Below are 14,942 nucleotides of genomic sequence, written 5' to 3'. Positions count from 1 at the left end.
AGATCAGATCAGATCAGTCGCTCAGTCGTGTCCGACTCTTTGCGACCCCATGAATCGCAGCACGCCAGGCCTCCGTGTCGATCACCAACTCCCGGAGTTCACTCAGACTCATGTCCATCGAGTCAGCGATGCCATCCAGCCATCTCATCCTCTGTCATCCCCTTCTCCTCTTGCCGCCAATCCCTCCCAGCATCAGAGTCTTTTCCAATGAGTCAACTCTTTGCATGAGGTGGCCAAAGTACTGGAGTTGCAGCTTTAGCATCATTCCTTCCAAAGAAATCCCAGGGCTGATCTCCTTCAGAATGGACTGGTTGGATCTCCTTGCAGTCCAAGAAGTCTCAAGAGTCTTCTCCAACACCACAGTTCAAAAGCATCAATTCTTCGGCTCTCAGCCTTCTTCACAGTCCAACTCTCACATCCATATATGACCACAGGAAAAACCATAGCCTTGACTAGACAGACCATTGTTGGCAAAGTAATGTCTCTGCTTTTGAATATGCTGTCTAGGTTGGTCATAACTTTCCTTCCAAGGAGTAAGCATCTTTTAATTTCATGGCTGCAGTCACCATCTGCAGTGATTTTGGAACCCAGAAAAATAAAGTCTGACACTGTTTCCACTGTTTCCCCATCCCCAGTCAGTGATGCCATCCAGCCATCTCATCCTCTGTCGTCCCCTTCTCCTCCTGCCCCCAATCCCTCCCAGCATCAGAGTCAGAACAGTATTAAGGTTCCTTAAAAAACTAAAAATGGAGATTCCATATGATCCTGCAATCCTACTTCTGGGTATATATCCAGAGGAAACCATAATTTGAAAAGGCAGATGCACCCCAATGTTCTTTGCAGCACTATTTATAGTAGCCAAGAAATGGAAGCAACATAAATGTCCATCAGCAGATGAATAAAGATGTGGTATATATGTACATGATGGGGTATTTACTCAGCCATAAAAGTAATGAAATAATGCCATTTGCAGTATCTAAGTCTAGGATGGACCTAGAGATTATCATACTAGTGAAATAAGTCAAACAGAGAAAGAAATATTACGTGATATTGTTTATATATGGAATCTAAAGCAGTGATATTGGTATATTCATTGTTACTTACCTAAAGAGTAAATTTCCATTTTATCAGCTGAATTATTAAGCACATGCACTAGAATGACTTACATTGACACCAGGCTTCAACAGTACATGAACCGTGAACTTCCAGATATTCAAACTGGATTTAGAAAAGGCAGAGGAACCAGAGATCAAATTGCCAACATCCGTTGGATCATCAAAAAAGCAAGAGAGTTCCAGAAAAATATCTACTTCTGCTTTAGTGACTAAAGCTAAAGCCTTTGACTGTGTGGATCACAACAAACTGTGGAAAATTATTAAAGAGCTGGAAATGCCAGACCACCTTACATGCCTCCTGAAAAACCTGTATGCAGGTCAAGAAGCAACAGTTAGAACTGGACATGGAACAACAGGCTGTTTGCAAATCGGGAATGGAGTATGTCAAAGCTGTATATTGTCACCCTGCTTATTTAACTTATTTGCAGAGTACATCATGAGAAATGCTGGACTGGATAAAGCACAAGTTGGAATCATGATTGCAGGGAGAAATATCAATAACCTCAGATATACAGATGACACCACCCTTATGGCAGAAAGTGAAGAACTAAAAAGCCTCTTGATGAAAGAGGAGAGTGAAAAAGTTGGCTTAAAACTCAACATCCAGAAAACTAAGATCATGGCATCTGGTCCCTTCACTTCATGACAAAGAGATGGGGAAACAGTAGAAACAGTGATAGGCTTTATTTTGGAGGGCTCCAAAATCACTGCAGATGGTGACTGCAGCCATGAAATTAAGAGACACTTGCTCCTTCGAAGAAAAGTTATGACCAACCTAGACAACATATTCAAAAGCAGAGACATTACTTTGCCAACAAAGGTCCATCTAGTCAAAGCTATGGCTTTTCCAGTAGTCGTGTATAGATGTGAGAGTTGAACTATAAAGAAAGCTGAGCACCGAAGAACTGTTGCTTTTGAACTGTGGTGTTGGAGAAGCCTCTTGAGAGTCTCTTGGACAGCAAGGAGATCCAACCAGTCGATCCTAAAGGAAATCAGTCCTGAATATTCATTGGAAGGATAGATGCTGAAGCTGAAACTCTGATACTCTGGCCACCTGATGCAAAGAACTGACTCATTTGAAAGGACCCTGATGCTGGGAAAGATGCTGGGAAGACAGGAGGAGAAGGGGTCGACAGAGGATGAGATGCTTGGATGGCATCACCGACTCAGTGAACATGAGTTTGAGTAAGCTCTGGGAGTTGGTGATAGACAGGGAGGCCTGGCGTGCTGCAGTCCTTGGGGTCACAAAGAGTTGGACACAACTGAGCAACTGATCTGAACTGACACCTCCAGATGATTTTATTGTCACATTTAACTTGCATTCCTATTTATTGTGACTATATGGCACACAAAGGTAATAGTTTGAGTGTATGCGGATTGTATCGCTGATCCTGTTCACACTGTTCACTGAACTCAGGGTAGGCAAGGCTTTAGCTAAGAGGCTGGAAGAAGACACGAGCAGCTGTAAGAATTGCAGACACATTTATTCTCTCCTGGCTCACACAGTGGCCATAGCATAGCCTCTCCTCTGGCTGACGCAGCAGTCATAGCAGCAGCTACAGTATAACCATAATGTAGCCATAATGTAGCCAGAACATAATCTCACATAACATAACCATGATGCTGCCCTAGAGTAGCCCCAAAGCAGCAGCAGCCAGTGCTTTCATGTGAAGCTCATACAGGCATACCACACAAAATTGCCAGTGACCAAGCAAGTATCTTATAACACGCATGAGTAGTGCTATAAGTTATCTCAGCTGTTATTAATGCAGCAAAGTCATGTTGACAGATCATAGGGCGAGAGGGCTAGAGAGCATGGGGTGAGAGAGCCTGACTGGTGCCATCTTGTTAATTTCCCCACGGGGATATATTATTATTTCAATAATAATTTATACATAATCAGATCAGATCAGATCAGTCGCTCAGTCGTGTCTGACTCTTTGTGACCTCATGTATCGCAGCACGCCAGGCCTCCCTATCCATCACCAACTCCCGGAGTTCACTCAGACTCACGTCCATCAAGTCAGTGATGCCATCCAGCCATCTCATCCTCTGTCGTCCCCTTCTCCTCTTGCCCCCAATCCCTCCCAGCATCAGAGTCTTTTCCAATGAGTCAACTCTTCGCATGAGGTAGCCAAAGTACTGGAGTTTCAGCTTTAGCATCATTCCTTCCAAAGAAATCCCAGGGCTGATCTCCTTCAGAATGGATTGGTTGGATCTCCTTGCAGTCCAAGGGGCTCTCAAGAGTCTTCTCCAACACCACAGTTCAAAAGCATCAATTCTTTGGCTCTCAGCCTTCTTCACAGTCCAACTCTCACATCCATACATGACCACAGGAAAAACCATAGCCTTGACTAGACGAACCTTTGTTGACAAAGTAATGTCTCTGCTTTTGAACATGCTATCTAGGTTGGTCATAACTTTCCTTCCAAGGAGTAAGCGTCTTTTAATTTCATGGCTGCAGTCACCTTCTGCAGTGATTTTGGAGCCCAGAAAAATAAAATCTGACACTGTTTCCACTGTTTCCCCATCTATTTCCCATGAAGTAGTGGGACCGGATGCCATGATCTTCGTTTTCTGAATGTTGAGCTTTAAGCCAACTTTTTCACTCTCCACTTTCACTTTCATCAAGAGGCTTTTTAGTTCCTCTTCACTTTCTGCCATAAGGGTGGTGTCATCTGCATATCTGAGGTTATTGATATTTCTCCTGGCAATCTTGATTCCAGTTTGTGTTTCTTCCAGTCCAGCATTTCTCATGATGTACTCTGCATATAAGTTAAATAAACAGGGTGACAATATACATAATAGGTTTGTATATATTTTCTAACAAAATACTGAATTCTATATGTAAAGAACAAGCATCTCTATTACATTTTGTCTTGTGGAGAAATTCAGGGACCAATTACTAGATCCTTAGATTGAGGTAACAGAAATTTAGTGATTTATTTTATGACTTATTTTAATTGACAGTTGAAGCCTTGTTGTTTAACATGATTGAGTTGTTTAATTTAAAATGTAAGTTAAGCAGGGAAAAATTTGAAAACCTGCATACTGTAACAAATATCAAATCTTTATATTGTACACATCAAACATAATGTTATATATCAGTTATAGCTAAAAAAATAATTAAAAATTAAATTTGAATATTTATAATATATTGCCACTACCTAATGAATTAGAAGGTCTTCCCAGGTGGCTAAGTGGTAAAGAATCTGCCTGAGATGCAAGAGATGTTGGTTCGATCCCTAGTACAGGAATATCCCCTAGAGTAGGAAATAGCAACCTTCTGCATATTATTGCCTGGAAAATTCCATGGACGGAGAAGCCTGGTGGGCCACAGTCCATGGGATTGCAAAGAGCTGGACATGACTGAGCACGCACAAATGAATCAGAATGTCTGAATTATTCATGCTTTAAATATTAAGCTTCTATTTTTCTAGTAATCATGATTGAAGGAAAGTAAAAGAAAAATGGCAAATCTTGGTTTGTTATCTTACAGACGTTATGTACCCAAGAATGACATTTTGGCTTATTGGAGTATAGATAGGAAAATATGGAGGAAACAGTACTTAGCTAGTAATCAGGGTTATAGATGGTGGATAAAACTAGTAGTATTCAACAGAAATACAATGTGAGGCACATATGTCATTTTAAGGTTTTTAGTAGCTCCATTTTTAAAAAAGTAAAAATTAATCTTAATTAATAGAACTTTATTTAGCCTGAGGTATCTAAAATACTATCACTGCCATATGTAATTAACATAAAAATTACTGAGGTGTTTTGTATTCTTTTTTTCATATCAAGTTCCAAAATCTGATGTTTATTTTACACTAACAGTACATTGCCCTTCAACTTGGCACCTTTCAAGTGTTAAATAACCTCATGTGGTTAGTGGCTACCATGTTGGACAGCACAACATTAGACTGGTTTGAGGTTTCAGTCCAACCTCTACTTTAAAACAAAAACAAAATTAACTTCTAACATGAAAAGGAGTAATGACTTAAGTCTCTAAAATTAAATACACTCATACACACATTTGTGTATCTTTGTCTTCTGCCCTCTTTCACATATCTTTTCTAGCTATGCTTCTTGAAAAAATAGTTTAATCACCCTGCCCACTAACCCACTTCCTTTTAATCTTTAACCCATAACAATTTAGCTGCCTTCTTGTTTATCTCCTACTTCTTGCTACTCCACTGAAATAACATTACCATGGGTCACCAATCCAGTGACTTAATCACCAAGTCCAGTGGACTCTTTTTGCTCATCTTATGTGACTTTTCTAGAGCCTGTGACTGTACAGACTGCTGTCTTTAAACCGTCTTGTCCCTGGACTTTTGGAACCCTATGCTCCTGATTATACTGTTTTCTCTCTGGGCTCTTCTTTTTCATGTGGTTTTTCATATTTTGTTCTATTTTTTTTTTCTTCTGTCTTATCTGTAAAGACTGCTAATCTCAATCTCTGGACTATCCACTCTTTCTACTTCATGTTCTGTATGCTTTCCCTGTGTACTCTTGTCCAAGCTTCAACTCATCCTTGAACTTTCTGCTCCTGATTTATATAATCTGAGCATGGAGCTCTTAGAGAGCCATCTCAACTAGTTCTTAACCTAATTATCTAGATGAGATAATTGGATCTGAGACAGGATAAGTGACTAGTATACTTGTATTGCTAGCACAACAACAAAATGTTTCAAATCTGTTTGTTTGAAGCATAATAGACCTAAAATACTATATAAGTTACAGGTGTACAACATAATGATTTGATATGTGTATACATTATAAAATCACTACAATAAATCTAATTACCATCTGTCACTGCACAAAGTTATCATAATATTATTGATTATAGGTGGCTCAGTGGTAAAGAATCCACCTGCCAGTGCAGGAGACGCAGGTTCAATCCCTGGCTCAGAAAGATCCCCTAGAGGAGGAAATGATAACCCGCTCCAGTATTATTGCCTGGAAAATCCCATGGACAGAGGAGCCTGGTGGGATACAGTACATGGGGTCGCAAAGATTTAATTGACCAACCAAGCACAGCACAATGAGCACATTTTCCGTATGGTGTACTTTATACCTGTGACTCATTTATTTTGTAACTCTTTCTTTTGTAAGCTCTTAAAGTTTGTATCTCTTAATCTCCCTTACCTGTATCACTCATCCACCAAACCCCCTCCACTCCTGAGTTCTCTGTATCTATGAGTTTGTTTCTATTTTGTTTTGTTTGTTCATATGTTTTTTAGATTCAACATATAAGAGATATCATAACAGTATTTTTCTTTGTCTGTCTGACTTATTGTACTTAGCATAATACCCTCATACCCTCTAAGTCCACCTATGTTGTCACTAATGGCAAGATTTCCTTCTTTTTTTATGGCTGAGTCAATCCCATTTTATTCCATTTTCTTTAACAGTCCATCTATTAATGGACACTTAGGTTACTTCCATATTTTAGCTATTATAAATAACACTGCAGTTAGCATAGAGGTGCATATATCTTTTTGAATTAGTGTTTTTGTGTTCTTTAGAAAAATACTCTGAAGTGGAATTGCTGGATTATGTAATAGTTCTAATTTTTTTGCAGAACCCCATTACTGTTTTCCATAGGGACCTTACCAATTTATCTTCCCATCACCAGTACAGGAGGGTTCCATTTTCTCCATGTCCTTGCCAACAGTTGTTATTTGTGTCTTTTTGATAATAGCCATTCTAATAGGTATATGGTGTTAGCTCATTGTGATTGTGATTTGCATTTCCCTTTTGGGGCTCCAAAATCACTGCAGATGGTGATTGCAGCCATGAAGTCGGAAGACGCTTGCTCCTTGGAAGGAAAGTTATGACCAACCTAGATAGTATATTGAAAAGCAGAGATACTACTTTGCCAACAAAGGTCCGTCTAGTCAAAGCTATGCTTTTCCAGCGGTCATGTATGGATGTGAGAGTTGGACTGTGAAGAAGGCTGAGAGCCGAAGAATTGATGCTTTTGAACTGTGGTGTTGGAGAAGACTCTTGAGAGCCCCTTGGACTGCAAGGAGATCCAACCAATCCTTCCTGAAGGAGATCAGTCCTGGGTGTTCACTGGAAGGACTGATGTTAAAGCTGAAAATCCAATACTTTGGCCTTCATTGGAAAAGACCCTGATGCTGGGAGGGATTGGGGGCAGGAGGAGAAGGGAGCGACAGAGGATGAGATGGCTGGATGGCATCACCAACTCAATGCACATGAGTTTGAGAGAATTCTAGGAGTTGGTGATGGACAGGGAGGCCTGGCGTGCTGTGATTCATGGGGTCACAAAGGGTCGGACACAACTGAGCAACTGAACTGTACTGAACTGATAATTACTGATATTGAACATTTTTTCATGTACCTGTTGACTTTGTGTATGTCATCTTTGGAAAAATGTGTTTTTGAGTCCTCTGCCCATTTTTCAATCTGATTGTTTTTTGATATTCAGTTGTATGACTTTTTTGTATATTTTGGGTATTAACCCTTTATCATATAATTGTTTGCAGATATTTTCCTCATCTAGTTGGCTGTCTTCTTGTTTTGTTCATAGCTTCCTTTACTGTGCACCAGCTTTTCAGTTTGATGTAGTCCCATATGTTTATTTTTGTTTTTGCTTCCCTTGCTTGAGGAGACATATCCCAAAAAATATTTCTGAGACAAGTATCAAGAGCATACTTTCTGTGTTTTCTTCTAGGTGTTTTATAGTTTCAGGTCTTACAATAGTCTTTAATCTATTTTGAGTTTATTTTTGTATATGGTATGAGAAAATAATCCACTTTGATTCTTTTGCTTATAGCTGTTCAATTTTCCCAACAGTATTTATTGAAGAGACTGTCTTTTTCCCCATTGTAGATTCTTGCCTTGTTCATTGGTAGATTAATTGACCATATAAGTATGGGTTTATTTCTGAGCTTTCTATTCTGTTTTGTTGGTCTGTTTGTCTTTCTTTATACCAGTACCAACTGCTTTGTTTACTATAGCTTTGTAGTATACTTTGAAATCAGGAAGCATACCTGCAGCTTTGTTCTTTTGCAAGATTGTTTTAGCTATTCAGGGCTGTGTTTACCAATAAATTTTAGAATTATTTATTCTAGTTCTGTGAAAAACACCACTGGTATTTTGATGAGAGATTGCATTGAATCTGTAAATTACTGTGGGTAGTATGGCCGTTTTAATAATGTTAAGTCTTCCAATCCATGAGCACAGTGTGTCTTCCCATTTGTTTGTGTCATTTGTAGTTTATTTCATCAATGTGTTTTCATTTTCCAAGTACAGGTTTTTATCTCCTTGGTTAGATTTATCTGGATGTTTTACTTTTTTTTTTTTTTGATGCAATTGTAAGTGAGACTGTTTTGATTTCTCTTTGTGATAGTTTGTTTTTAGTGTATTAAAACACAAAATATTCTTATTTATTTTATATTGTGAAACCTTACTAAAATAATTTATTAGTTTTAATACGTCTTTTGTGGCATCTAAAAACATTAAATGTTTAGCTGCTGCTGCTGCTGCTGCTAAGTCGCTTCAGTCATGTCTGACTCTGTGCGACTCCATAGACGGCAGCCCACCAGGCTCCCCTGTTCCTGGGATTCTCCAGGCAAGAACACTGGAGTGGGTTGCCATTTCCTTCTCCAATGCATGAAAGGGAAAAGTGAAAGTGAAGTCGCTCAGTCGTGTCCGAATCTTAGCGACCCCATGGACTGCAGCCCACCAGGCTCCTCCGTCCATGGGATTTTCCAGGCAAGAGCACTGGAGTGGGGTGCCATTGCCTTCTCCGTAAATGTTTAGCAGGGGGAAGTAAAAATGTGGGATTGTTAGAATGCATTAAAATTTAAGAGATGATTGATTTAAGTAACTATATATATATATTTCTATATATAAACCTACTTGTATCCACAAACCAAAAATCTATAATACAGACACACAAAAAAGAGGAAAGAATCCAAACATAACATTAAAGATAGATATCAAATCACAAGGGAAGTTAGCAAAAGAAGAAAGGAACAAAATAAAACCTGAAAACAGTTACCCAATGGCAATAAGTACATACCTATCAATAATTACTTTAAGTGTAAATGAACTAAAAGCTGAATGGATTAAAAGAGAAAACAAAACCTATGTATATGTTGCCTACAAGAGACTCACTACAAATCTTAAAGACACACACAGACTGTAAGTGAAGAGATGGTAAAAAAAAAAAAAAATATGCCATGCAAATGGAAATGAAAAGAAAACTGGAATAGGAATATTTATATTAAGACAAAATAGAGTATAAAACAATGACTATAATAAGAGGCAAAGAGGGAATTACAAAGGGGGTTAATCTAAGAAGAAGTAATGACAATTATACATGTATATGCACCTACCATGGGAGTGGAGAAGAAAATGGCAACCCACTCCAGTATTCTTGCCTGGGAAATCCCTTGGACAGAGGAGCCTGGTGGGCTGCAGTCCATGTGGTTGCAAAGAGACAGACACAACTGAGTGACTGAAGAACCATAGGAGCAGCCAAATACATATAGCAAATATTAACAAACATAAAGGAAGAAATTGATTGTAACATATTAATAGTAGGGGACTTTAATATCTCACTTATATCACTCAATTGGAGTGAGACAAAATCAATAAAGAAACACTGGTGTGAACTGATACATTATACTAGATGAATTTAATACCTATATACAAAAAATTCCACCCCAAAGTAACAGAATAAACATTCTTTTCAAGCGCACATGGAAATTCTCCAGGATAGATTAATGCTGCTACTGCTAAGTCACTTCAGTCATGTCCAACTCTGTGTGACCCCATAGACGGCAGCCCACTAGGCTCCACCGTCCCTGGGATTCTCCAGGCAAGAACACTGGAGTGGGTTGCCAATTTCCTTCTCCGATGCATGAAAGTGAAAAGTCGAAGTGAAGTCGCTCAGTCATGTCTGACTCTTAGTGACCCCATGGACTGCAGCCTACCAGGCTCCTCCGCCCGTGGGATTTTCCAGGCAAGAGTACTGGAGTGGGTTGCCATTGCCTTCTCCAAGGATAGATTAATGCTAGGCTACAAAATAAATCTTAATAAATATAAGAATGTTGAAATCATATCAAGCACCTTTTCTGCCTACAATTATATGAAATGAGAAATCAACTACAAAAAAAGTGCAAAAAACACAAACAACATGGAAGCTAAACAGTGTGCTACTACACAACCACTGGGTCACTGAAGAAATCAAAGCAGAAATGAGAAAATACCTGGAAACAATGAAAATGAAACACAATGATCCAGAATCTGTGGGACACAGCAGAAGCATTTCTAAGAAGGAGGTTTACAGTGATACAAGACTGCCTTAGGAAACAAGAAAAAAATTTCAGACAACCTAATCTTACACCTAAAGGAACTAGAAAAAGAAAAATAAACAAATCCCAAATTTAGTAGAAGGGAAAGAAATCATAAAGATCAGAACAGAAATAAATGAAATAGAGACTAAAAAAAAAAAAAACACGGTAGAAAAGATTTCTGAAACTAAGAGCTGGTTCTTTAAAAGATAAATAAAATTAATAAGAACTTTTAACCAGACTCATCAAGTAAAAAAGAGAGAAGACTCAAATAAAATCAGAAATGAAAAAGAAGTTACAACTGACACCACAGAAATACAGAGTATCACAAGAGATTACAATGCTAATAAAATGGACAAACTATAAGAAATAGAAATCCTAGAAAAGTACACTCTCTCAAGCTTGAAATAGGAAGAAATAGAAAATATGAACATACCAATTACCAGTAATGAATCAGTAAATAAAAAAAAAAAAAAAAAAAAAACTTCCAACAAACAAAAGTTCAGGACCAAAGGTCCTCACAGATGAATTCTACCAAATATTCAAATAAGAGTTTTCATCCATCCTTCTCACACTATTCCAAAAAATTACAGAGGAGGGAATGCTTGTGACTTCTTTGAATGAGGCCACCATCACCCTGATATCAAAACCAGTGAAACTACTCTGTATATTATAATGGTGGGTACGTGTCATTACACATTTGTTCAAACCCATAGAATGTACAACACCAAGAGTGAACCCTGATCAAACTAATGGAGATAATAATGGGTCAGTATAGGTTCATTGATTGTAGCAAATGTCCACTCTGGTGAAGAATGTTGATAATAGGGGAGGCTAGGCATGTGTGGGGCAAAAGATATATGGGAAATCTTATACTTTATGTTTGATTCTGCTGTGAACCTGAAACTGCTTTAAAAAAATAATAAAATCAGTCTATGAATAAAAAGTAAGCACAAAGCAACAATAATTCTCCAGCTAATGTTATATAATTTATTGTAATAAGTATGGACTAATAGTGATTCAGCCACTTCATATTTTCAGGTAGGAAAAAGTAGTGAGTTGCAGTATCTCCAGTGTCACAAAGCTGGTTGAATAGAAGGTCTAGACTAAAACACAGGTCTTCTGACTCTCAGTCAACTATTCTTTACTCAGCATTATTTTTATACTGTAATTTTATATCCTAATAATGGACAGTGTCTTTGATTACCTTTTTTTATACAAAGACTTTAAAGAATTTTTTATTTTTTGTTTTTGGCTGTGCTAGGTCTTTGTTGCTGCACTCGGGCTTTCTCTAGTTGCAGTATTTGGGGCCTACTGTCTAGTTGTGATGCACGGGCTTCCCGTTGCCGTGACTTCTCATTTCGGAACACAGGCTCTAGAGTTGTGGCGCATGTGATTAGTTGCTCCAAGGCATGTGCAATCTTCCTGGACCAGGGATCAGTGGGTCTCCTGCATTGCAAGGCAGATTCTTAACCACTGGACCACCAGGGAAGCCCTTTAATTACCTTTCGTATTAATGTTCAATTCAGAATAGAACCTCTTTTGGTATAAAATAACAGTCTTCATGAGGTCAAGATAAGTTGCTTTCCCTGCTATGGACCTGATTGATTAGACTATCCAGTGGAATAGATCAATTGATCAATCCTAAATGACCTATTTGTTATAAAGACAGTCATTTTTGTCAATAGTTTGTGGCTATGCAAATTGAAGTTTTAGAATTTGTTCTTGTATTTATTCAGATATAATGATATTAACAGATTGTTCATTTTTACCCACTTTTTAAAAATCATTGACTTTTCCTTAATCTTTAATTTTCTTGCTTATCTTCTCAAGATTTAAAATCAATACCTACTTATTACAGTTATTTGTACCAGTTCTTTTAGTGGCCAATAAGTCATTAAGACCCAAGTATTGTCATGTATTAACTTTTTAGGTAATTTATTATGAACCTCTTTCTTCATAGCTCTTGCTTCTTAACTGAAAATTATATTTGACATTCTGAAGACTAAATTTTAAACCCCTGTTAGGTATTTCATTTGAATCTGATAATTCTCATTGGTAGTTATTATTCTTATTATCTGTATTTAAATTGGCAATCCTGCTTCTGCAAGTTCATTATTATATGGAAAACTTTCTTCTTTTAAATTATAGCAACTTTCCTGAAACCCCCTCCCACCTCCCTCCCGATCCCATCCTTCTGAATTGTCCCAGACCTGTATTCATGTCGATGTATGGCAAAACCACCACAATATTGTAATTAGTCTCCAATTAAAGTAAATTATTTAATTTTTTAAATTATAGAAACTTTTAAATTTTGTTCAAATACATTAATATATCTTTTCCTCTCAATTACAGGTTGTTAAACTGAAGCAAATAGAGCATACTTTGAATGAGAAAAGAATATTACAGGCAGTGAATTTTCCTTTTCTTGTTCGACTGGAATATGCTTTTAAGGTAAATTTTACTTCTATCAAAATAAAATATTTTCAACTTCATATTTTTTTAAAATATGAAACTATAGTAGGATTCTAATCTATATGATAAAGCTGGAAAATATGGATAAACAAAGAAGTAATATATTTAGATTTTATGTAAGTCCTGTTGTGCTTAAAAACTTAGCTGACATTTGAAAAGGTTTTTACTGTTCTTGAGGAAATTGTTAAAGATAATGTGTAATTTTTCATGAAATGGTATTATAAGATCAAGTATTTCAGTTTATTAAAATTCATAGTGACATCTTATTAAGCATATCTTACACTCATGCAAATGGATACACCCACATAGCTTCTCCTCTTGAACCTTTTCTGCTGCAGTCTCACTGTCTTCTTTTACTTGTAATTTGTGTTCTAGCCTCTTCATTTATTGAAGCAAAATAGTCTTTGGCCCTCTGCTCAAGCACCTTATAAAGTTGCAAAAGATTTATTCTTTAAGTTGGCAGCTTTTCAGCTATTTGGGATGATACTTGGCATCTATCTACCAGTGGATTAATATGGAACATTTTAACCTTTCTCCTTTGTCCTCTTTATTCGTTAAATCAAGTGAAGACCTGTGTATTTAGAATGATGTTCAAAATTATTAATCTCTCTGACCTTATTTAGGTGCATAAAATGTAAATATTATTTTTCAAATTATTTTTAAACTTTTGCTTACACTATAGCATTAAGTCATTACCCCAGTGTTTAATTGTTCAAGAGTTAAGTATTTCCTGTAAGAGCAGGAACAGCAAAAATCCCAGACCAATCTGTGGCAAGAGTACCAGGGAAAAAAATAAGTGCCCCAGTGTACAAAAGTGAGAGCATGTTCCATTTATTCTCTATTTCCTGATGTTAGTAATCTATCAGATTTTTAACTTGTCTTTTTCTAATTGTACATGGTGTCATCTTAAAATATTTTCATGAGAAATAATCTAAGTTTCATAGTTTTGATTTATTTATTCTTTTTACTTAATAGGATAATTCTAATTTATACATGGTTATGGAATATGTTCCTGGTGGTGAAATGTTTTCACATCTAAGAAGAATTGGAAGGTTCAGGTAACTAATACTTTATGCTTCTCAAATACTTATATGCTGTGTGTTTGTTTTAAACCAAATAAGTTTTTGTCAATGCTAAAAATTTATTTCATTTAAATTAGTAATATTTTAGCTATACAAACATTATTGAGTTTTAAAAGTTAACTAAAAACACCATTATAGCAGTGTAAATATTCTAGCATTAGTAGGTATCATGAGGGTCCATTATTTGAAGAATTTCCAGGTACTGTAAAAATTAATTGAATTTAAACTAATATTTAGTGAATAAATATTAGTAATATCTCTCTGAGGAAAAGGCTTATGTAAGTATGAAGACAAGTAAGAAATATATTAATAAATATATAGAAAAGATAATCATAGTATCATGGTGGTAAAATTATGAAAGTTCATTTTGCACAAATTTATTCTCCTAATGTTGCCATGTTGAGTTTTAAACACATGTATGTAACTTACACATATCTATATGTATAAATATGTAACAAACATGTATATACATAAACATATGTATGTTTTAAATATATGTATCAGTTTTAAACATATGTATATAATTTTTTTAAAAAGCAGTAACTTACTAAGTTATTGCTAATAAGGTCACACAGTTATTAAAATAGTTTTTAGATTCTATTAGCTTTACCTGTGCATAATACTTTGTAAACTCCTACTATTCATTAATAATCACTTTTAGAATTAGGCTAAAACCAAGAGCAAGTTCAACTTCACTCAATATACTATATATTGATATAATTAAAACATCAGTATGAATTCAGATGACTGAAGATGATAATTCAATTCATATTATAAAAATATGAATTGAGATTAGCATGAGATTATATTCATAATAGGCCAATATGAGAGTTATTTTAGCTTCCTGAGGCCTAAACCACAATTCATTTATTAACCTAATGTATAGGGCATCCAATATGTGTCAAGCACTGAGCTAATGCAGAGTAACTTCTATTTAA

The 14,942-nt window shown here is 36.4% G+C and overlaps 1 protein-coding gene across 8 annotated transcripts in view; it reads left to right on the top strand.

Annotated features, from left to right (window-relative positions):
- Positions 1–14,942, top strand: part of PRKACB (protein kinase cAMP-activated catalytic subunit beta) — a 142,893-nt gene that overhangs the window by 93,389 nt on the left and 34,562 nt on the right. For all 8 annotated transcript variants that reach the window (XM_070786220.1, XM_070786216.1, XM_070786217.1 and 5 more), the window contains 2 exons: positions 12,803–12,901; positions 13,898–13,980. In XM_070786220.1, coding sequence (XP_070642321.1) covers positions 12,803–12,901; positions 13,898–13,980 — 182 coding nt within the window. The remainder of the gene's footprint in view (positions 1–12,802; positions 12,902–13,897; positions 13,981–14,942) is intronic.

This window comes from Bos indicus, chromosome 3 (assembly GCF_029378745.1).
Source record: "Bos indicus isolate NIAB-ARS_2022 breed Sahiwal x Tharparkar chromosome 3, NIAB-ARS_B.indTharparkar_mat_pri_1.0, whole genome shotgun sequence".
Lineage (NCBI taxonomy): Eukaryota > Metazoa > Chordata > Mammalia > Artiodactyla > Bovidae > Bos > Bos indicus.
This window is presented reverse-complemented; position numbering and strand designations above follow the sequence as displayed.